The 24,602-nt window shown below is 43.7% G+C and overlaps 1 protein-coding gene across 3 annotated transcripts in view; it reads left to right on the top strand.

The window, feature by feature from the left end:
- Positions 1–24,602, top strand: part of SERGEF (secretion regulating guanine nucleotide exchange factor) — a 265,437-nt gene that overhangs the window by 12,143 nt on the left and 228,692 nt on the right. For all 3 annotated transcript variants that reach the window (XM_063437926.1, XM_063437927.1, XM_063437928.1), the window contains exons 5-8: positions 1,943–2,003; positions 4,250–4,363; positions 5,273–5,335; positions 7,747–7,905. In XM_063437926.1, the coding sequence (XP_063293996.1) occupies positions 1,943–2,003; positions 4,250–4,363; positions 5,273–5,335; positions 7,747–7,905 (397 nt within the window). The remainder of the gene's footprint in view (positions 1–1,942; positions 2,004–4,249; positions 4,364–5,272; positions 5,336–7,746; positions 7,906–24,602) is intronic.

Below are 24,602 nucleotides of genomic sequence, written 5' to 3'. Positions count from 1 at the left end.
GGCGGCAGTGCTGCGCGCACATTCAAAGTGTCCATAGGAAAGCATTTTTCAATGATGGAGGCATAAAATGAGGCAACTAGAGGCTGGCTTAACCCCAAATGTAAACATAGCAGTTTCTCTGAAACTGCTATGTTTACAGCAGGCAAGATTAACCCTAGAGGGACCTGGCACCCAGATCACTTCATTGAGCTGAAGTGGTCTGGGTGACTATAGTGTCCCTTTAATCTCTCCCTTTCTTCCGGCACATTTCCTTCACCCTTCAAGCATGCAGCTATAACGCTGATTCTGAAAAAGACCAACCTCGACCCCAACTCCCAATCCAACTACCGCCCTATATCGCTACTGACATTTTCATCCAAGATCTTTGAGAGAGTTGTGTATGCGAGCTTGACAGACTTCCTCAAATCCAACTCTCTGCTTGACCCGCTTCAGTCTGGATTCCGCTCTTGTCACTCTGTTGAAACAGCTGTGACCAAAGTATCCAACGATTTAATCACTGCCTAATGTCACGGCCATTGCTCCATCATAATTTTTCTTGATCATTTTTCTGCCTTTGACACTGTTGATCATCAATAGCTTCTTCTCATTCTCCGTAATCTCAGTCTACGAGATACTGCTCTCTCCTGGTACCTCTCCCAGCGCTTTTTCAGTGTTTCTCTCTCTGGCTCTGCTTCTTCTCCCCAGCCCCTCTCTGTTGTCGTTCCCCAAGGTTCTGTCCTTGGTCCCCTGTTGTTCTTAGTCTACACTGCCTCCCGTGGTAATCTCATCAGCTCCTTTGGCTAACATGCTTCCAGCAGGGCCCTCAACCCCTAAATAAAGGAATTTGGGAAGCCATGTGAATGCATTATGTGTATCTAGTATAATGTTATAGACTGTATTATTATACTATATATATATATAACTTGTGAGTTTATCCTGTATTATGTTGGATTATGTGCCTACATATGTGTAGATATTTGTATATAAATATACCAAAATAATGAGTATTGCATTTATGTGCGTGCAACACTTTGTTTTATTCTTAAAAATGAAAAGACAAGCTTTCAAGAGTTTTACAAAGCTCTTCTCACCAGTAGAAGAGAGAAAATTCTCAGCTTGTCCTTTTCTAGATGGAAAAGCTTCAATATAATATACATACAATCCAATTAGTCCAGCACTCTAGGAGCAAAATATGTTTATTTTAAACTGGAATATTGATAGAATAATGGCTATTTTTCTTTCTTTTAACTTAAAAAAAAAATAATAATAATAATTAAGATGTTTATTGCAAATAGTTTTTGCTTAACAAAACAAAACAGAGACATCAGAAATCTTCTAGCAAAGAATAACGATAACAAGTTACTGAAAAATTGGGCGGGATTTTCCAAGTGTGGAATCCCTGATAATAATTTTTTTTTTTTAATACTTTATTCATAGGCATTTTTTTTAATACTTTATTCATAGGCATTTATTTTGCAAAGAAAATGCTACACAGGTTGTGCTCCCATATGCCGACATATTTTTGTTTGATTTTTGTTTAAAAAAAAAAAAAAAAAAGCAAAAAAAATCAATGTTGAAATGACAATGTAGATACATTAAAAATAGAGAATAGTTTTTGCTGTATCTTTTTAAGACATTTATATACACTCTCTCATAAAAATATATGCAACCTTTCCACCCCAAACCCACAAACATTCAAATGATTCCTAAAATATATTTGACATCAAAATTGGATAACTGTATCTTCTATCTAACAGGCGTGTGGTGTTTTTTTTTTTTCTTCATAGTTTATCTGTAAACGGTAATGCACACGCTAATTGTCCATACTACATTGCTGTCTTCCTTCCTCTAAAATGCACTAATCTGTACTTTGCTGTTCATTCTCTTTTGAGAGAAGCCTCTAGATAGTAATAGTATATTTTGTAGTATTTGTAGAGCACTTAAAAATGTCTCTTGTCCACAGAATCTCCATGAGAAGGTTACAGATGTTGCCGCTGGCCTAAGACACACTCTCGCCCTTACAGGTCAGTTAAGATCAGATTTGCCCTCCAGTCTAAAGCTTATACATTGAATTGTGTGTGAATGAACATTTGCTTACTTCCTGTCTTCATTCATAGTTCCCAAATGTGTGTACTTCTATTTTTGTCTTTCAACATATAAAGCCATAAACTCGTGAATCAGTGTCCATGCAAAAAAAAAAAACGATATTCCCTTTTGAAGTTCCTGAGGTTTTGAGAAATATCTATTGTTTGCAGCTTCATTCAGTGGGGTTTGCTTGCATTACGAGGTCACTGGATCTTGTCATGGAATCCTGGCCTTATATTGTTTTTATTGGGAAAGCTGAGTGTATTGCATACATATGTGTTTGGCAGCATTTTACACTAGTTCCATGTATCATGAATGTTGTGCAATAACGCTGCCCAAGCTGATAGCGGCCATGGCACAGGTGTTCTAATCTGCTAATAGCTGGGATTGAGCATCTCTAAAAAGGGGTGCATTGGAAGCATTGATTGGCGTCTCAGAGGGTTGGAGTAGGCCTTAGAACTGCAACAATTGCACAATTTTCTGCAGTTCTAAGTGAGAGAAAAGATACTGGAACAGGAGACATCCTTGCACCATAACCTATACGAGCTTTCACCATGACGTCACAACAATAACAGAAGTTCTTCTGGGTGGCAAAAGCCGAAGTGTTCTCCGCTAAAAGCTGTACTCTGCTTATAAAACTGGTTGTTTGTGAGTTGTGAATAAGCTGTACAGCTCTATTGATAAGAGCATGTGGCCGGATTTTCCAGTGTGATATAAAAGCTCTTAGTGCAGAGATGCTACCTAAGAGCTGATCAATGAATAGGACTGCTCTCTAAACAGATTTTCATTTCACTGTTGTTTTTTTCCCTCTTCTGTTCATCCTAATGTTAATGTAGAGTGGAACAATTGCTGCAGCTAACCAGCCTAACAACATAATTTTACTGCATTCAGTTATTTATACTTTTAACTAAAATTATTTTTATCTTAGTAGTCCCCATGTGTGCTATGTAGTCCTCATTCCCAGTGTGTGCTATGTAGTCCTCATGCCCAGTGTGTGCTATGTAGTCCTCATTCCCAGTGTGTGCTATGTAGTCCCCATGCCCAGTGTGTGCTATGTAGTCCCCATGCCCAGTGTGTGCTATGTAGTCCTCATTCCCAGTGTGTGCTATGTAGTCCTCATTCCCAGTGTGTGCTATGTAGTCCTCATGCCCAGTGTGTGCTCTGTAGTCCTCATGCCCAGTGTGTGCTATGTAGTCCCCATGCCCAGTGTGTGCTATGTAGTCCCCATGCCCAGTGTGTGCTATGTAGTCCCCATGCCCAGTGTGTGCTCTGTAGTCCCCATGCCCAGTGTGTGCTCTGTAGTCCCCATGCCCAGTGTGTGCTCTGTAGTCCCCATGCCCAGTGTGTGCTCTGTAGTCCCCATGCCCAGTGTGTGCTATGTAGTCCCCATGCCCAGTGTGTGCTCTGTAGTCCCCATGCCCATGTAGTTTAAAAGGGCAGAGTGTCGATGTGTGAAGCTAGGCGAATGAACTACATTTCCCGGTGTAATTCTCAGACCGAGCTGGTGATGAGGTGAACCGTAGTTAAAGCCTTGTCTTCTTCACTGCTGCCTCCCAGTAAAATCATTTGGAGTGTAGAGCCAATACATGTTAGGTAATGTTTGTAGTAAAAATGACCCCAGAGTAATGGAATAAAGGCAGTAAAGTGACTGTTAATACCTTTAAGAGAGGAGAATGTCAGTAAAAGCCGCTCGCATTCTGCCTCCCGGAAGTATCTTGGTGCCTATTGTTTACAAACATTCTGAAATGCCGTATACTTTGTTATGGCACTTGGGGAGTCTCTTTAAGCTTGCATTTGCCAAGATGTCTGCTATCAGGCATGTGATTATGCCGGCTTATTCACCCACTCAAAATGGTTAGGATGCACTCCAATATTTCCATATGATCCACCTCTTCCCACTGTAACACCACAAATAGCATCTCTAATTGTGTGGGGTTTTTTTTCTCTCAAAAAATATATTTTTGAACTTTCTTGCTGTACTGATTCTGCCACCTCTGCTGGAAGGTTGTTCTCTGCATTGTCGGCCAATTCACTATAAATTTGCTATCTATTGCCTCCGAGTGGTCTTTTCTCTCTAGGTTTAGAGCTCAGCCTATTAAGCTATCCTTCTATTCCTGTGATAACTTTTTTTGTACTATATTAAATCCATGCATTGAATTTGTGTTTTGGGTTTTTTATTAAACAGAGAGTGGACAGATCTACCAGTGGGGTCTTGGAATGGCTTCTCATGCAAAAAGATTTTCCCGTGGGAATCCCATCTCCCCTTTCTTTACTGCTAAAGAACCGTGTCAAATTCCAGGTAACGTTCTTAAAAACCACTGACTTTGGAATTGCAAATGTTATTCTCAGCTGGTTTGGTCTAAAATGGTGAGTTCCTTTCTCAGTTCTACACAAAATATGATTTAGAGAATAAACCTTATTATTTTAAATCTTTCTAAAGGTGATGAGGATCACAATTTATTTTGGAAATGTAACCCCCAATTTGTTTCTTCTCATTATTTGAACACCAAAACTGTAGTTACAGATTCCTGGAACAGAGGTAATCAATAGCACTCAAAATTGCAAGGATTAAAATATCACCGTACAATTTTCACTAAACATCGAATTGCAATGAATTGGAAACCAAACTGAAAAATTCAGACTAAAATAGTCAAGCTGTGGCCGAGTTCGAAATTTTTTCAAATCCGTTATTTTGGCGTAAATTTGAGAATATTAATTACAGTCCACTACCATTCTCTGTTTAGCGAAAATATATATATTTTTCTGTCTTCTCTTGTGGGGATGTGTTTCACTTTTGCCCAGTGATTTCAGAGGGTCACAAGCCCTATTTGTGTGTAGTTGCTGTGATTTTCATGTTGATTAGATGTACCTGTCATTGGAGTTCTAGAATAACCAAAATCTGGAGGATTAGCATAGTGATTGTCTGATAAATCTTCTCTGTAATGGCAGGAGTGTTAAACAAAAAGCAAAACCCACTTCATGTCGTGAATGCTGCCATGTTTATGTTTCTCTGCATGGGCAGCCATCTTTGACTCCTCTTTGGTCATCAGCACAACTTTTCTGATTAGAATGCTCAATATTATTGATAATAGTGTAATAGATGTATTGGATTTTATTTATTTTTCTAGATGCAGTGTAACTCTGCTATACAAATATGTAATACTAATGACTAATTATACTAATATGCAATATAAAACTTTATTTGTAGGTTTAGCAAATATAAGAGGGAAGAAAGTGATTGCTGGCTCCTACCATTCAGTGGCGCTAACAGGTAGGTGTTCTTATTCATTTATTTACATGGTAATCAACAGTATTTGCCAAAATAGTACATTTTTTTTTAAGAATGGTATTGCATAGATCATGGGTCAAAATTTCAAGTCACAAGCTACGAGCAAGGCCTAAAATATACTAGCCACCACAGAGTCCGTACATCACAATGCTTTTATTCCCAACATGCCTGTATTGGTGTTGCTAGCCACCCACTCCCCCTGCTGCCAGTTATTCTCTCTCTCTCTCTAATAGACAACGGGGGTGATTTATCAAAATGACACCAACACTTTTATGTCTAATTTTGGGCATATTTTTGGTGCAGTGTATTAAATCTGTCAGATATTTTTTTTTTTCATCTATTGACATTTTTTTTAAATCTACCCTAATCTTCATTTTTTTTTTTTTTGCACAATTTTGTTCTCCTAAAAAACTGAATTATTATTTTTTTCAACATAAAAGTGGCAGAAATGTTCCACCACTATATATCTGGCAGTCTTCAGAAATATAAATTTTTGCAAAAAGTAGTGGAATTTACCGTAGAAAAAATGGTCACTTTTTGGATCACTTTAATAAATATGGGCAAAATAATGACAGAATTTAACCCTCACTTTTTAAGCGTTTATATATCCAGGACCCCAATCCTTTATTTCCCCAACCTTAATAATAATCATCTCTTCCCCTAAAGTCACTTCTACCCTCTTTTTATCCTGCCCGAGTTACAAATAGAAAGGGCTGGTAGCAGACAATTTTAACAAGTTGATAAGGCAGAGAAATGTTTAATAAGATAAGGCTGACACAGTCAGTAAGATGATAAGCTGAACGGAGGGTTGACAAAACGAAAAGGCAAATTGAGGGTTAATAAAATAAAATGACAGAGGGTTTTAAGTAGATGAAAAGGCATGGTGGCTAGCGGTTGCTGCTGGGCTGGGATCACCCAGTCCCTCGCACACCCAGTAGTGATGCAGATGATATCATATCCCAGCGGCCAGCTGACTGCAGGGCGCACAAAGGAGCTGTCCAGAAGGAGCACAGTATGTAAAGTGCTTCCTGCCTCCCTCGCCCAGGGCCGGACTGGGGATACAAAGCAGCCCTGGAAAAAAATGTAGGCCAGCCCCATTAGTCATTGTGCCATGTAGTGTGTATATGTGTGTGTGTGTATATATATATATATCTGTCTATCTCACACACACTACATGGCACAATGAGATATACACACACACACACACATATATATATATATATATATATATATATATATATATATATATATACATACACATACAGAGCTTGTCTGGGAATATACACATGTACACAAACTCACTACAAGACAAGCTCACTGACGCACACATGCTCAGAACATACAGGTTCACTGATACACACACACATGCTCACTACATACAAGCTCACTAACACACACGTTCACTACTGACAAGCTCACTGACACACACATGCTCAATACAGACGTGTGCACTGACAGACAAGCTCACTGGCACACACACATGCTGACTTCAGACAAACTCACTGGCACACAAACATACAAGTTCACTCACCAACAGACACATACACACAAAGTCACTAAAAAAAATTAATTGAAGCTTACCTGGCACTGAAGACTGTGGGAACCATTTCTTGACCTCTTCGTGCTTTAGTGCGGGAGCGGAGCATGCTTCTGGGGATCTGACTTGCATGCAGGGGGCGGGGCTTGCGTGCGGGGTGGAGCATGGACACGGAATTGCTGAGAATTGTGAAGGGAGCCTCACAGTGCTCCCTCTGGCCGCTAGCACCCTAAATGCAGCTGCAGCAGCCCCCAGCACCTCTCTCTTCAGTCCCCTCAGACTAACACAGGCTGTCCCAGTCCGAGAGGAAAATAATTGAAATGGCATTTTTTTCATGAGTAGAGCTGTCTGCCTGCGTAGGCCAGTCCAGTCCCTCTCCACCCAGACTGCAACCGGGCCGCACTTCTAGTGGTCCTAGGCTCGCATGCCCACGGGCCGCGGGTTGGACACCCCTGATTTAGATTCTTTTTCAGGAAGTATGTAGGAAAGCAGTATGAGTCTCGGCCAAGGCAGGTCTGGCTAGGGTTGCATTAACAAAGTGATTTATCACCTAAATGGCATTGATTTGATTAGTGAGTCTGCACGATCTTTACACCAAAACTGCTTCAGTAAACTAAAGTTGCTTTGGGTGCTTAGAGTGTCCCCTTAAGGTCAAAATAGTTGAACTGGTAAAATACTTTTAAGTCACTTTCCATTCAGCTACTCTGGCCTATATTTGAAATTCATTTTGAATTCTCACTGTAGTAAATACATTTTATAGTATATTTGTGTAAGATTTGAATTTGTATTTAATTTGTGGAATGTACATCTACCTGTAGTTTGGGACTTTGACTGACCAACATTTTTCTCTCTCTAGATCTTGGAGAACTGTACGTTTGGGGCAGCAACAAGCATGGACAATTATTACAGAAAGAGCCTTTTGGGTTGCAGCCTCAAAAAATCGAATCACAATTTTTCTTGGAAGAAAGGATACAATCTGCATGGAGCGGCTGGACACACCTGGTTGCTCAAACTGGTAAGTGATCCAACACATAAATTTTTTTTTTTAGCAATTTGTACAGAAGGAAGTGGCGAATAATTTTGTCATTAAAAGAACGCTTCACAGTAATAAACAGACAAACAAATAATTGCTGTTTATTAACCCCCACCCTACCCCCCCCGGAAGAGACTTTTATTCTTTTGTTTGAGAAGTACAATCAAATCATTGATAAGCTTCTGACTCTGTGCTCTCTGCTGTGGTCTGCGTGCGTGTGTGGTCCCGTGAACACATGTGCAAGTAGATCACACCGGCAATGTCTGTTAGCAAAAGAAATCCTAAATTCTAAAGATAAGTGCTTTATGGTTGTGGAGTGCTCCTTTAACGTATTCATCAACATGAAATTGGTGTACGTCATTAGGTTATTTAAAGTGTTTGTGTTGCCCTGATCTAAATTATTTCTATAATATAGTAAACCGCACACTGATATAATTTTACACATGTATTTAAACTTTTTAATAAGGGATTACCAACCTTTAATTTCACTTCTGCAGCAAAGTATGCAATTTTTAACCCCTTCCCAACCGTGGACGTACTGGATATGTCTGACAAAAAACGTCCGTTAACAGTACATCCACGGCAAAAATTACCCCTTGACTTACCCGGACAGGCGATCCCGGTCGGGGGGGACTGCCCAACACCCCAGCAGTCCCCCTGCAGCCCTCCAGGGCCATGTGATCACCATGATCACAAGGCCGCAATAGGAGTCTATAAAGCTGCCAGCAGGGGGACTGTTTGAGCTGTCAGGCAGTCCCCCAGACACCTAAAGTGTAAAATATATATATAAATAGTATCTCTCAAAAGTGAATGCCACCCCTCACATTTTTAAAACTAATTTATTATTTTTTCATGTGACAATACTGAAGAAATGACACTCTGCTTCAATGTAAAGTAGTAAGTGTACAGCCTGTATAACAGTGTAAATTTGCTGTCCCCTAAAAATAACTCAACATACAGCCATTAATGTCTAAACCGTTGGCAACAAAAGTGAGTACACCCCTAAGTGGAAATGTCCAAATTGGGCCCAAAGTGTCAATATTTTGTGTGGCCACCATTATTCTCCAGCACTTCCTTAACCCTAATGGGAATGGAGTTCACCAGAGCTTCACAGGTTGCCACTGGAGTCCTCTCCCACTTCTCCATGACAACATCATGGAGGTGGTGGATGTTAGAGACCTTGCGCTCCCCCACCTTGCGTTTGAGGATACCCCACAGATGCTCAATATTGTTTAGGTCTGGAGACATGCTTGGCCAGTCCATCACCTTTACCTTCAGCTTCTTTAACAAGGCAATGGTCGCCTTGGAGGGTTATTAGCATGTTAGAATATTGCCCTGCGGCCTAGTCTCCGATGGGAGGAGATCATGCTCTGCTTCAGTATGTCACAGTACATGTTGGCATTCATGGTTCCCTCAATGAACTGTAGCTCCCCAGTGCCAGCAGCACTCATGCAGAACCAGACCATAACAATCCCACCACCATGCTTGACTGCAGGCAAGACACACTTGTCTTTGTACTCCTCACCTGGTTGCCACCATACACGCTTGACACCATCTGAACCAAATAAGTTTTTCTTGGTCTTATCGGACCAAAGGATATGGTTCCACTTATTCATGTCCTTGGTCTGCTTGTCTTCAGCAAACTATTTGCGGGCTTTCTTGGGCATCATCTTTGTGCACCATGCAGACCAATTTGATGCAGTGTGCGGCAAATGGTCTGAGCACTGACAGGCGGACCCCCCACCCCTTCAACCTCTGCAGCAATGCTGGCAGCACTCATACGTTTATTTCCCAAAGACAACTCTGGATATGAGGCTGAGCATGTGCACTCAACTTCTTTGGTTGCCATGGCGAGGCCTGTTCTGAGTGGAACCTGTCCTGTGAAACCGCTGTATGGTCTTGCCCACCGTGCTGCATCTCAGTTTCAGGGTCAAGGTCTTGGCAATCTTCTTATAGCCTAGGCCATCTTTATGTAGAACAACAATTCTTTTTTCAGATCCTTAGAGAGTTCTTTGCCACGAGGTGCCATGTTAAACTTCCAGTGACCAGTATGAGAGAGTGTGAGAGCGAGAACACCAAATTTAACACACCTGTTCCCCATTCACACCTGAGACCTTGTAACACTGAGTTACATGACACTAGTGAGGGAAAATGTCTAATTGGGCCCAATTTGAACATTTCCACTTAGGGGTGTACTCACTTCTGTTGCCAACGGTTTAGACATTAATGGCTGTGTGTTGAGTTATTTTGAGGGGACAGCAAATTTACACTGTTATACAGGCTGTACACTTACTACTTTACATTGTAGCAGAGTGTAATTTCTTCAGTGTTGTCACATAAAAAGATATAATAAAATATTTACAAAAATTTGAGGGGTGTACTCACTTTTGTGAGATACACTATATATATATATATATATATATATATAGAATGCCAAATAATAGCTGCTCACCGGTCTTGTTAAAATCCAAAAGTTTTATTCAATCATATTTAAAATCTGTGACCAACGTTTCAGTCCCCGCTCGGGACTTTCCTCAGGGTCGGACAAAAGATGATAGGACAACACATAGTACTTGCAATGTCTGTCAATATATAGCCATAACAATAATTAAAAGTGACTCACCCAGGTGCATGGTGTCCTCGGCGTTTCCGCCGTGTGTACTTCCGGGTGTGCGCATTAGGTATCTGCCCAGCACTGGCCCTTGCTTCTGCGTGTCAAAGGACGTGTAACTCAATAGGGAGGGGGCGCGGCATATTAACCGTGCGTGTAGCATCGGCTATGCTTCCGGGTGTGCGCGAGCACTCAACCCGTGGCTCCTCCCTCAATAGAACACGTGACTAGGTATCGTCACGTGACGCGTGCCGTATAGGAAACCGGCAAGTGGGGCGTTGCTAGGCAACGTAATGCGGACTATACACCAGTAGAATATTAGACAAACTCCATATGTGAATTATGAGGGTGAATACATGTGGATGTGATAGATGCAATATTTTAATGTGACATAGGCAATTAGAGAACCAATGAAGGTTTATCTTATAAATACATATAGTATAATTTTATCAAAACATCTGGCATAATTTTATAGTGCCACTAGAGATACATATCAGTACTGTGACTGGTGTATATATTGTTAAAGTGCTGAAGGAGATACTACACGCGCGCGCGCGCAGGCCGCTGAACGCGCGCGCAGGCCGCTGAACGCGCGCGCAGGCCGCTGAACGCGCGCGCAGGCCGCTGAACGCGCGCGCGCGCGCACACACAGGCTGCTGATCGCGCGCGAGCGCGCGCACACACAGGCTGCTGATCGCGCGCGCGCACACACAGACTGCTGAATACACGCGCGCGTGTATATTAAATATTCAAAGATCCCTCCCCCTGCCTCCCGACCCGGAAGCAAAGTAGGCGCCTGCCGTTTCGGGCAGGCAGGTGCCGACTCTGCAGTGATGGCAAACCTATTGCCGCGTGCCTACAGAGAGGGCCCGGCGTGCCACCTGTGGCACGCGTGCCATACGTTCGCCATCACTGACCTTGGCAGACACTCCAGATAATTTAATCGGCAAGCCCTATATTTAACCCTTTAACTTTCCAAAACACCATAAAATCTTTACATGGGGGGTACTGTTATGCCCTGGAAACTTCGCTGAACACAAATATGTTTACAAATATGTGTTTAAAAAAGTAAAACTCATCACAACGATGATATCACCAGTAAAAGCAGTTTTTGTTTAAAAAAAATGAAAAAAACAAATATGATCGCTAACTTTGACAAACGTTTGTGGCTAAGTGGCTACTACAAAAGAATGGACATACCCCATTTTGAATTCCCTGAGTTGTCTACTTTTTCAAATGGTTTGTTATGGTGAGGTTCATTTTAATTTCTGTGATGTCATAGCGTCTTCAAGGCATCATAGCCAATCTGGAAAATAGCAATTTACAGAAATTATGTTTGACCCTGTAACTTTCCAATTCACCATAAAACCTCTACTTGAGGGGTACTGTTGTACTTGTGAGACATTACGCTACACATAAATATGAATGTTTTAGAGTAGTAAAATGTATTATACTGATATCTTTTGTGAAATAGCTTGTTATGTGTGAAAAATGCAAAAAAACAAAACAAATATAAATGCTAATTTTGGACAGGGTTTGTGACTAAATGGCTGCTAAAAAGAGTGGACATACCCCATTTTAATACCGTGGGTTGTCTACTTTTAGAAAATATACGGTTTATTGGAGGTAAATTACATTGGCCAGCTTAAAAAAAATGTCCCAAATAGGACATGGGTGCATGATGACCAGCTGTGAAAATTCCAAGTTGGAAAATTGGAATGTGCACCCTCTAAATAAGGTCTTTTAGCCCCCAGAGAGCCTGACACACCTATACATGGGTGGTATCACTGTACTCAGGAGATGTTGCAGAACACATATTGGGGTCTTCTTTAACGTTCACAGTACATGTAATCTTAAATTGCTATGTGTGTCAAAAATATCAACAATTATTATTTTTTGTTTAATTTGGCATAGATTTGAGATAAAATGGCTGCATAAAAAGAGTCAAAATAACCCAAGTTTAATACCTTAGGTTGTCTTCTTTTAAAAAATATATACATGTGAAGGGTTATTCAGGGATTCCTGACAATTATCAGTGTTACAATGTAACTTTCGCTAATTTTGAAAAAAAAGAAATGTTTGGAAATGGCAAAGTGATACTTGTACTTATTGCCCTATAACTTGCAAAAAAAAGCTACAAACATATTAATATTGGGTATTTCTAAACTCAGGACAAAATTTAAAAACTATTTAGCACGGGTGTTTTTTGGCGGTTGTAGATGCGTAAGAGTTAGAAAGAAATAGTGTTTGTTTAAATTTTTTCATCATGTTTTATAATTTTTTTTATAGTAAATTATATGATATGATAAATAATGGTATCCTTAGAAAGACCATTTAATGCGTGATAAACGGTATATAATATGTGTGGGTACAGTAAATGAGTAAGAGGAAAACTCTTCATTTGAAGGACCCAGTAAACAGCCTGCATGTGCATGACTAAGTGGGTCAGGTTCAGTGTAAGTACTGAACTGCAGCGTGTGATAATTGTCAGGTGTTCTGAGGGAGACACTGTTCCTGTTTATTTATGGGGTTGGTTATCCTTAAAAATTCCCCTTGTTATCAGCTTGCCTCTAATAATTGGGGTCCAAAATCCCCCCCATACCTTGATGGCAGTTCTTTTGAATCCATACTAAGGGGGTCCTCCTGTGGGGTGATCCTACCTGTAGTGTTTGCTGATGGTCTGACCTGGGATTTCTTATTGTCATGGTGCCTTCTGCGGCCGTGGAGGCACTTCCCCGACTGCCTGTGGCTTCCTGGGGGCTCGGGCATCGTGGGCGCAGACAGGCTGGTGGTCGCGGCCGGATCCGGCGAACCCGGAAGTAATTTGCATTGGCCGCGAGCATTTGGAACGCATTGCATGCGTTCCAGCGGTCTGCGAATGCGCGGACTGGACGGTTTCCCCGGCTCTATTTAAACTTGAGGATTCTGACATTCTGCTTGTGCGCTGCATCAGCTGTTCAGGCGATCTTGGTCCTGGTTTTCTCTGAAGTTCATCCTTTGCTGTTTTTCTTGGCGGCCTGGTTTTTTTTTCTGTCATTATAAGGTAGGATTACCAGTTCTTTTCTTTTCTTTTCTATTTTTTTTTTTTTTTTTTGCTGGTCAGTCTGACTCTGTTTTTTTTTATTGGGAATTTTGTGTTGAATGGATTCTCCCTCTGCCTCTGCAAGATCCCTCTCTAGAAAACATAGGTGAGCCAATAATTTTTTTCTATGGGGGGGTTGTTAAAAGAGTGCCAAACTAAGCCTGTAATATATGTCATATATGGCTTTATTTCAGCCCCAACAAGCATCTGGATTCCCCAGCAAGGAAACCAAGGGAAAAGTCCAATAAATGCATTAATTGTTCATCACCTGCTCCCCATGGAAGGAACCTTTGCAGGGAATGCTTATTGGAAGCGGCAGATGCCCCCAGTGGGGGTTCACCACAGGATGACCTTAAACGCTGGATTTCCCAAGCTATTGCTGAGGGCTTTAAATCTACCACGGTGTCTAGTGGCCCGAGTAAGAGACGCAGAGTGGAACCTCAGTCTATTGATAGGCTTATTACCCTTCTCAGAGACACTCTTAGTCTCACGGAAGAAAAGTCTGTAGTGAGAGAGGCTGACAGGTTCTTTGAAGACCTAAAAACCTAATAGACCTACCTTCCCGGTGCATTCCTCGATCAGGGACATGATCGTTCAATAATGGAATAAGCCAGAAAGGAAATCCACCTTGAAAAATAAATTCACGAGGATTTATCCTTTCTCTGCCGTGGACTGCTGCCTGTGGAATTCGGTTCCTAAGATTGACGCTGCGGTGATTCATATGACAAAGAAAACTACGCTTCCTATTGACTCCATGGCGTATCTTAGAGAGCCTATGGAAAAGCGTATGGATGGAGATTTGATTAAAGCCTACTTGGCCCTGGGCTCCGCCCTTCATCTTGCAGTGGCTCTGACCACTCTCTCCAGGGCCTTAAGAGTGTGGCTCGCTAATTTGGAGGAGGACATTGACCGGGGTGTCCATAGGGAACATCTTTTGGAGAGCTTCAGGGACTTTAGCCTTGCCACGGAATTCTGTTCAGAAGCCTTTCTAGACATCACTCGCATGATTGCCAAGAGTATGGCCCTGTCTGTGGCTTCTAGAAGGGCATTATGGCTTCATTTGTGGGGAGCGGACTATGCCTCTAAGGCGTCTTTGTGTGGCCTTCCATTCCAGGGGGATCTCCTATTTGGCAAGATTCTGGAGGATGCTATTCAAAAAGCTGCGGATGTGAAAAAAGCATTTTTGCCTCAAGTAAGCAGAAAGAGCTTTCCCTCCTCCTGGAAGAATAAGCGCTTCAAGGATCAGTCCTTTCGGGACAGCAGAAGCTATAAACCGGGAAGGGAGTATTCCTGAAATTCTTAATGGAAATCCTTCTCACACTCTTCTTCCAATAAGGCTTCCAGAGGAAGAGGAGCTAGAACCTCTGGGAAAAACTTCTGAAGGTCTTCAGGCCCGTTCGGGGACTGTGGGAGGAAGACTGAAGTTCTTCTACCCCGTGTGGGCCAAAAATATTTCGGACGTGTGGGTCACTTCCATCATAAAGGAAGGTTACAGGATAGAATTTTCCTCTCGCCCAAAATCCACTTTCTTCAAAAAAATCCAAGGTGTTGGCAGGCATCAAACGAAGGGCCATGAGAACCTGCATTTCTACTCTTCTGGAACAAAAAGTGGTGGAAGAAGTTCCAAGACAGGAAAGGTTCCTTGGGGTTTACTCCACAGTGTTCTTGGCCCCAAAACCCCAGGGAAAGTGGCGCCTCATCTTGAACTTGAAGGGTGTAAACTCCATGCTCGATGTAAGAACATTCAAAATGGAATTGTTACAGACCATCTTAAAGAGCGTCAAAAGAGGAGACTGGATGACCTCCATAGACTTGAGGGACGCCTACTACCAAATCCCTATAAATCAAGATCATATGCAGTTTCTCAGGTTCTGGGCGCTAGGAAGGCACTTTCAGTTCCGGGGACTACCGTTTGGCCTCAGCTTGGCGCCGAGAACGTTCTCGAAAGTTCTTGTCACCTTGATAGCCTTCACGATGGAGAAAGGTATCGAGATCTTCCATTACTTGGACGACATTCTTATCTTAGGTCCATCTCAAAGGATGGTAGCTCATCACACGTTGGTGGCAATGAATATTCTTCAAGACCACGGTTGGCTTCTGAACGTAGAGAAAAGCTCCCTGATTCCTTCTCAGACGATCATATTCCTCGGAGCAGTGATAAACACCGTATCTGCCCATGTGTTCCTGTCTCCGTAAAGGGTCACAAAAATCAGAGACAAAGTAGGGAAGCTACAAGGTCTCGAAACTGCCTCTGCAAGAGAAGTCATGAGTCTCCTGGGTTCTTTAACATCAACAATAGGGTTGGTGAAATGGGCCCAGGGGAAGTTTCATCCAGTCCAGAATTGCTTCCTTCTCCAGTTCGACAGAGTGGGAACAGATTGGGAGCAAAGGATCTCTCTACCCCTGCCCGTGAGGAAAGGGTTGAACTGGTGGAAGAACCTCCTTGGAAAGTTATTACAACAGATGCCAGTTCTTTTGGATGGGGTGCCCACTTCAATTCCACATGGACTCAAGGAAAGTGGACCCGAGAAGAGAGTCAGCTACATTCAAATCTAAGAGAACTGAGAGCTGTGACCAAGGCCATCTTAGTGTTCCTACCACGGATCTTAAATTTTTGGGTACTGATCAAAACAGACAACCGAGCGGTTGCTTCATATGTGAACAACCAAGGGGGCACAAGAAGCAGATTGCTCTTGAAGGAACTGGCTCCCTTGATGACAATCACCATGTCCAATCTACAGGGTCTGAAGGTGATCTATCTTCCAGGTTCGGAGAACGTGACTGCGGACTTCCGCAGCAGAATGGAGATTCTTTTGGGAGAATGGAAACTTCACCCGGCAGTCTTTGCATGGATTGCTCGTCGGTGGGGCATGCTCCAGATCGACCTGATGGCGTCCTCCCAGAATCATCAGGTGGAGAATTACTTCTCTCTCCAACCGGACGGTCAGGCAATGGGCCAGGATGCTCTCTCTCTTTCTTGGTCATTCGATCTGGGGTATGCGTTTCCTCCCCTACCCATGATACCCAGGTTCCTGCGGAAGGTTTGGTCGAAAGGAAAGAAGGTTATTGCCATAATTCCGATTTGGCCTTGGAGGCCGTGGTTCCCCCTATTGTCTATGATGAGCCAGGAACAACCTTGGCCTCTTCCTGTTATGGAGGATCTGCTAACGCAGGGCCCAATATTCCATCATCATCCGGAACGCCTCAAATTGGGGGTTTGGATCTTGAAAAAGAAAGACTTCAACAACTAGGTCTCTCAGAAGCAGTGGTCAATACCCTCTTGCAATCAAGGAAAGCTTCTACTTCCTCATGCTACCATAGGATCTGGGATGTGTTCCGGGAATGGGCTTCGGCCAAACACGTTGACTTCCTGTATCCTCGCAATACTGAAATCTTGGAATTCCTGCAAGAGGGTCTGGAGAAGGGCCTTAGCCTCAGCACTCTCAGGGTTCAGTCTTCGGCCCTTTCAGCTTTATGCAACATCTCATGGACTTCAGATCCTTTGATCTCCAGGTTCTTCAAGGCAGCTTTCAGGTTGAGACCTCCTTCCAGATCTACTACCCCTCCTTGGGACCTTCCTCTGGTGCTCGATTACCTGACTGAGGATCTGTTCGTTCCTCTTGAGAGTTTGGATGCTACCCTCCTTTTTGATGGCAATTACTTCCGCAAGACAAATTTCTGAGATTAAAGCATTTTCTACCTTATCTTCTTGTCTACAATTCTATCATGATAGGGTGTGCCTGAAGCCAAATCCCGAGTTTCTTCCTAAAGCGGTCTCTCCGTTTCATCTCTCTCAAGAAGTGGTTCTTCCATCATTCTACCCCAATCCTTCTTCGCAAGAGGAGGTTAGGTGGAAACATTTGGATGTCATGAACTGCCTGTCTATGTACCTTAAGCGTTCTGAGTCACATAGAAACATAGAAACATAGAATGTGACGGCAGATAAGAACCATTCGGCCCATCTAGTCTGCCCAGTTTTCTAAATACTTTCATTAGTCCCTGGCATTATCTTATAGTTAGGATAGCCTTATGCCTATCCCACGCATGCTTAAACTCCTTTACTGTGTTAACCTCTACCACTTCAGCTGGAAGGCTATTCCATGCATCCACTACCCTCTCAGTAAAGTAATACTTCCTGATATTATTTTTAAACCTTTGTCCTTCTAATTTTAGACTATGTCCTCTGGTTGTGGTAGTTTTTCTTCTTTTAAATATAGTCTCCTCCTTTACTGTGTTGATTCCCTTTATGTATTTAAATGTTTCTATCATATCCCCCCTGTCTCGTCTTTCCACCAAGCTATACATGTTAAGATCCTTTAACCTTTCCTGGTAAGTTTTATCCTGCAATCCATGAACCAGTTTAGTAGCCCTTCTTTGAACTCTCTCTAAGGTATCAATATCCTTCTGAAGATATGGTCTCCAGTACTGTGTACAGTACTCCAAGTGAGGTCTCACCAGTGTTCTGTACAATGGCATGAGCACTTCCCTCTTTCTACTGCTAATACCTCTCCCTATACAACCAAGCATTCTGCTAGCATTTCCTGCTGCTCTATTACATTGTCTGCCTACCTTTAAGTCCTCAGAAATAATCACCCCTAAATCCCTTTCCTCAGATGTTGAGGTTAGGACTCTATCAAATATTCTGTATTCTGCCCTTGGGTTTTTACGTCCAAGATGCATTATCTTGCACTTATCTACATTAAATGTCAGTTGCCACAACTCTGACCATTTTTCTAGTTTACCTAAATCATTTGCCATTTGGCTTATCCCTCCTGGAACATCAACCCTGTTACATATCTTAGTATCATCCGCAAAAAGACACACCTTACCATCAAGACCTTCTGCAATATCACTAATAAAAATATTAAAGAGAATGGGTCCAAGTACAGATCCCTGAGGTACCCCACTGGTGACAAGCCCAAGCTTCGAATATACTCCATTGACTACAACCCTCTGTTGCCTGTCACTCAGCCACTGCCTTACCCATTCAACAATATTGGAATCCAAACTCAAAGATTGCAGTTTATTGATAAGCCTTCTATGTGCAACAGTGTCAAAAGCCTTACTGAAATCTAGGTAAGCAATGTCTACTGCACCACCCTGATCTATAATTTTAGTTACCCAATCAAAAAAATCAATAAGATTAGTTTGGCATGATCTCCCTGAAGTAAACCCATGTTGTCTCTGATCTTGAAATCCATGTGTTTTTAGATGTTCAACAATCCTATCCTTTAACATGGTTTCCATCACTTTCCCCACTACTGAAGTAAGGCTTACTGGCCTATAGTTGCCCGACTCCTCCCTATTACCTTTCTTGTGAATGGGCACAACATTCGCTAACTTCCAATCTTCTGGGACTACTCCTGTTAACAATGATTGGTTAAATAAATCTGTTAATGGTTTTGCTAGTACACCACTAAGCTCTTTTAATAGCTTTGGGTGTATTCCATCAGGTCCCATTGACTTATTTGTCTTTACTTTTGACAGTTGAAATAGAACCTCTTCCTCTGTAAACTCACGTGTAATAAATGACTCATTTATCCTTTTTTTTAACAGAGGTCCCTTTCCTTCATTTTCAGCTGTAAATACCGAACAAAAATATTCATTGAGGCAGTCAGCTAGACCTTTATCCTCATCTACATACCTTCCTTCTTTTGTTTTTAATCTAACTAATCCTTGTTTTACTTTTCTTTTCTCATTTATGTATCTAAAAAAAGTTTTGTCCCCCTTTTTTACTGACTGTGCTATTTTCTCTTCTGTGTGTGATTTGGAAGTTCTTATAACTTGCTTAGCCTCTTTCTGCCTAATCTTATAGGTCGTTCTGTCTTCCTCACTCTGGGTTTTTTTATAACTACTAAATGCTAACTTTTTGTTTTTTTACTATTTTGGCCACATCTGCAGAGTACCACAGTGGTTTCTTGAATTTTTTGCTTTTACTGACAAGCCTAATGCAATTTTCTGTTGCCTTCAGTAGTGCAGCTTTTAAATAATCCCATTTATTTTGGACTCCATTTAAATTGCTCCAGTCTGATAATGACTCCTTTACACATATTCTAATTTTGGAAAAGTCTGTTTTTCTAAAGTCTAAAACTTTTGTTTTTGTGTGGTGTGACTCAGTCACTGTTCTTATATTAAACCACACTGACTGATGATCACTGGATCCTAAACTTTCACCTACAGTAATATCTGATACCAAATCTCCATTTGTTAACACTAAATCTAGTATGGCCTCTTTACGAGTTGGCTCCTCAACGACTTGTTTTAGAGACAGTCCCAGTAGGGAGTTTAGAATATGTGTGCTTCTGGCTTACAGAAAAACTGACCAACTCTTCGTTTTACCTTCAGGAGCCAGGAGAGGTGAGGTGGCCTCTTTATCTACATTAAAACGTTGGATTTCGCTAGTGATCAGGAAAGCATATATCTCTAAAGATCGATCTCCGCCAATGAAGATAAAAACTCATTCTACCAGAGCATTGTCGACTTCATGGGCAAGTTGGGCAGAGGTTCCATGCGATGTTATTTGCAGGGCAGCCACCTGGTCTTCCCCGATGACGTTCATAAAACACAAGTTGGATGTGGGATACTCCTTCCACTTCCTTTGGGAAGAGTGTTCGATCTACGGTTTCTTTGTCCCGTCGATATTAAATTTCTTGCAGCATAGAGTCTGTTTAGTGTCTTTTCTCGATTTAAGTTTTCCCACCCTATAATTTTGTGAGCTTGGGTATTACCCATAAGTGATGCTGCCATGATTAGCCAGGAATAGAGAAAATTTATGACAAACTTACCGTAATTTTCTTTTCCTGGCTCTTTCTCATGGCAGCATCAGGGTTCCCGCCTATTCTTTTATTTTTCACTGGACTGAGGTGTAAGGGGAGGAGGGACTCTTTATACCTATCAGTCTAATTAATCTAATTAATTCCTGTCCTGTGACTGCTAAGGGAGGAGCTACTCATAAGTGATGCTGCCATGAGAAATAGCCAGGAAAATAAATTTAAGGTAAGTTTGTCATAAACTTTCTCTATTAACACAAAAGTTAGCCCCTGCGTCCAGACTTCCACTAATTTTGGGTGGCAACGAATGCTATAGTATTTAACCCCTTAAGGACACATGACGTGTGTGACACGTCATGTTTCCCTTTTATTCCAGAAGTTTGGTCCTTAAGGGGTTAATCCTTATATATAAAAAACAAAACAAATCTAAATAATTAATTTTATTAAAGACACGGAGGCTCATATTATGCATAACTCTTTCTTTATTTCCTCAGCAGCAAAGATAGAGGAATATAAATATTGTCAAAATGAAAGAAAAAACTAAACAGGCATAACAGTCAGCCAATCACATAACAGAGGAAGTAGCTATATAAGTCCTGTGTCTCCCACAATCCCCCTCTTTCTTTGCTGCTTCCTCAGACAGCTAAGTATCCATGTTTAGCTCTCTTACTTGTTATACTTTGATTGTGGTATTTCTTGTTATTATGGCCATTTACTGATTTTACTTTGGTATTGTGTTTATGGATGCATCCCTTGTTTAAATGTATATGCATCGTTTTTATTTGTTGTGCTCTTAGTGTGCCTTGGGGATCCCTGGGGGTTTTTCCCCTTTACCGGGAGATTTTTTCTCTCCCTGCCTTTCCCTTGCTCCCTCGCGGGTGCAAACAGTGATTTTTGCCGCGGCCGGTCCTTGCTTCACGACCGCGGCTACGTGCACTTTTTCCCTGCCCGCTCACGGTCTTACCGCGCGGGCAGAGTGCACGCGCCCCTTCCCCCGACGGGTGCACGGCCGCGAGCACTCCCTCGCGTGCGGCGGCCATTTTGGACGGACCTCCATGCGGTCTGCCTCCTAGTTGCCGTGCAGTCGGTCGCCTCGATCCCTCCCGGGCACACTAACGGTCTGACTATTTTCTTGTTGCCTTTTCTCTGTGGGTTACTCAACCCTTTTTAGTTCTCTCTGCCCCATTTTCGTTAGTCTACAGTTGGCTCTTGCAAACTATAGCCAGCATGCAGGATAGGGATGATGGGCCTGCAGATCCCTCAGGGGACTTTACCATGGAGACTACTGAGAGTGCTATGGCCTCTCAGGAATTTCAAGCATTGCTTGAAGCCACTATGGCTTCCTCCCTGCAGAAGGCTATTGCCTCAGCCATGGGGGCTGTCTCCTCCTCATTTACCCACTCCCTGCACTCGATGGTTTTACCTACCGTTACCGCCCCAGCTTCCCAGGGTGGGGGGTCCCCTTCCCCTGCCCAGACAGTGCCTGGGGCACGTAAGGCTAAGGCCAAATCCAAAAATGTCGGCTCCCACTCCTCGATGCAGGTGCTACCTGCCTTGAATGACTCGCTGGAAGCGGTCACTGATAGCGCGCACCCCACGCGCAAAAGAGCCCCTGGCCGGGCTAAAAAGGCTAGACTATGGAAAAGGGCTAGAGCCCTGGATGATGGGTCGGATACCGACCGGAGTGTGGAGGATGAGTCCGACCATATGGGATATGACTCCTTCGATGAAGGTGAATCTGGCGAGGATTTGCCCCTTACGGGCGTGACCCCCTCGGGCTCCTCCGCCATGGCCAGTGGCCACTTGTTAGACGCCTCTGGGGACACCAAGGCGATTCTTGACCCGCAGGGTAACCCCCTGTTCGACCCTGATGACCTGCGACACCCCAGGTCCGCTGAATGGGTTCCCCCAGACCATATTGCCCAGTACGTGGCTAAGCGTATTCGCACCCCGCTCTCTAAAGAAGGCCGCAATAAACTGCGCGCCGAATGCCCGAGGCCTTCCCTCCCCGGCGCCGCCGGCAAAACCCCGGATATTGATCCCCAAATTGCCCAATTTCTCAATAAGTCGGGCTGGAAGCCCAAGAAGGGCCTTGACCACTCCCTGAAAGGGTGCCAGGACAAGATCCTGGATACTCTGGGGCCCCTATCTAAATTATACGAGCTTCTCGAAGCTGCCAAATCTGGAGACTCAGTTTTGGATATGGATGTGGCCATTGGATGGGTCCAGCGAGCTATATGCCTGCTGGGCAATGCTAATACAGCTATGTCCTCCGAGAGGCGTAAGGCGATCCTCCTAAAGATCGACCCTAAACTGGCCGCTATGACGGTGACAGAACCTGACCCGACTGAGGAGGGCTTACTGTTCGGCTCCTCCTTTGTCAAAGACATGGGCTCCTATGTGAAGACCTTTACCGCAATTGATAAGGCGCAAGCGAACATGAAGCGCATGTTCGCGCCCAAGGTTTTTGGAGGGGCCGGGCGTAGCAGGAACCGTCCGCCTGGCCGCGGTTACAGAGGCTCATTCCGAGCACCCAGAGGTTCCTTTTTTCCGTCACGAGGCTTCCAAGACCCGAGAGCACCCACCTTCTTCCCAGCCAGAGGCAGGGCTTGGGGCTCCAGATACCCCCGCAGTGGCGCTCCAACCAGACGTCCTTACGGTGAGTACCCCTTCTTCCCCTCCCGCTCAGGTTCAGGTAGCGGGGAGGTTAGCCTTGTTTTACCACAGGTGGGTGGCACTGACATCAGATGCTTGGGTACTACAGTGTGTAAGGGGATATCGCCTAGAGTTCGTTTCTATGCCTGTCCAGTTTTGTCCCCCCAGAGAATTGTCTCTTCCACCAGATCAGGACGAGATGATTTCCGCGGAGGTCGTGGAAATGTTGTCCAAGGGCGCAATAGAGGAACTGCCGTTCGCCGCAAGAGGCTTTACGAGCAACTTGTTCCTAGTACCAAAGAAAGGGGGCGGAGTTCGCCCCGTGATAAATCTTCGCCCTCTCAATGCTTTCCTGCGTTACCAACATTTCCAGATGGAAGGCATACACTGCCTCAGAGATCTTCTACGCCAGTCGGACTGGCTGGCCAAACTGGACCTGAAGGACGCTTACTTCACGGTTCCCATTGCTGCGGACTGCAGGGACTACCTGCATTTCACTTGGCATGGCCGACGATGGCGCTTCACCTGCCTGCCTTTTGGTCTCTCTTCGGCTCCTTGGTGCTTCACCAAGCTCTTGAAGCCGGTAGTGGCATTCCTCCGAACCCGAGGGGTCCGTCTCATTATTTACCTGGACGACATTCTGATCTTGTCCCAGTCAAGGGCGGACCTCCTACTACACTTAGAATGGACGACCGACCTTTTACAAGGTCTGGGATTCCTGATCAATTGGGACAAATCGGTCCTGACCCCCGCCCAGTCGATAGAATTCCTGGGCTTCAAAGTGGACTCCGTCCAACAGTTTTTATTTCTACCGGATTCCAAGATGAAGGCCATTCGGAAGGAAATCCGGAGGGCTCTTCGTGTCTCGGACTTGTCAGTAAGACAATTGGCGAGAATTATTGGCCTCCTCGCAGCCTCTATTCAGGCGATCTTCCCGGGCCCACTACATTACAGAGCCCTCCAACGGCTCAAAGGTTCACACCTTCGGCTGGGTCACTCCTACGAATCCCGGATACGCTTGGACGCGGAATCCAGAGACGAGTTGGAATGGTGGTTGGCACACATGGAGGCGTGGAACGGGAGAGCCATTTTCGGCTCCGTCCCGGACGTAGTGATAGAGTCCGATGCCAGCTTGCACGGCTGGGGCGCTCGTTGTGGAGACGTTTCCACAGGAGGCAGATGGTCCGACGTGGAGAAGTCGTTACACATCAACTGCTTGGAACTCCTGGCAGGGGCATTCGCGATCCGCAGCCTTACCCCAGGGCGGGCGAATTGCTGTGTTCTGCTCAAGATGGACAACGTGTCGGCAGTCCGTTACATAAATCACCTGGGCGGCACGAAGTCCAAAATGTTAGCGATTCTAGCGAAAGATTTCTGGCAGTTCTGCCTCTACAACAACGTCTCAGTGACGGCGGAACACATTCCGGGTCTGGACAATTCGGGAGCGGATTGGAATTCCAGACACTTAAGAGACTCTGGCGACTGGCATTTACACGCTTCAGTGTTCCAGGGCCTGGACATGTTGTGGGGAAAATTCCAGATGGATCTGTTCGCATCTCGG

Source organism: Pelobates fuscus, chromosome 12 (assembly GCF_036172605.1).
Source record: "Pelobates fuscus isolate aPelFus1 chromosome 12, aPelFus1.pri, whole genome shotgun sequence".
In the NCBI taxonomy this organism is placed as follows: domain Eukaryota; kingdom Metazoa; phylum Chordata; class Amphibia; order Anura; family Pelobatidae; genus Pelobates; species Pelobates fuscus.
The sequence above is the reverse complement of the archived record's forward strand: the minus strand, read 5'-3'. Positions and strand labels throughout refer to the sequence as shown.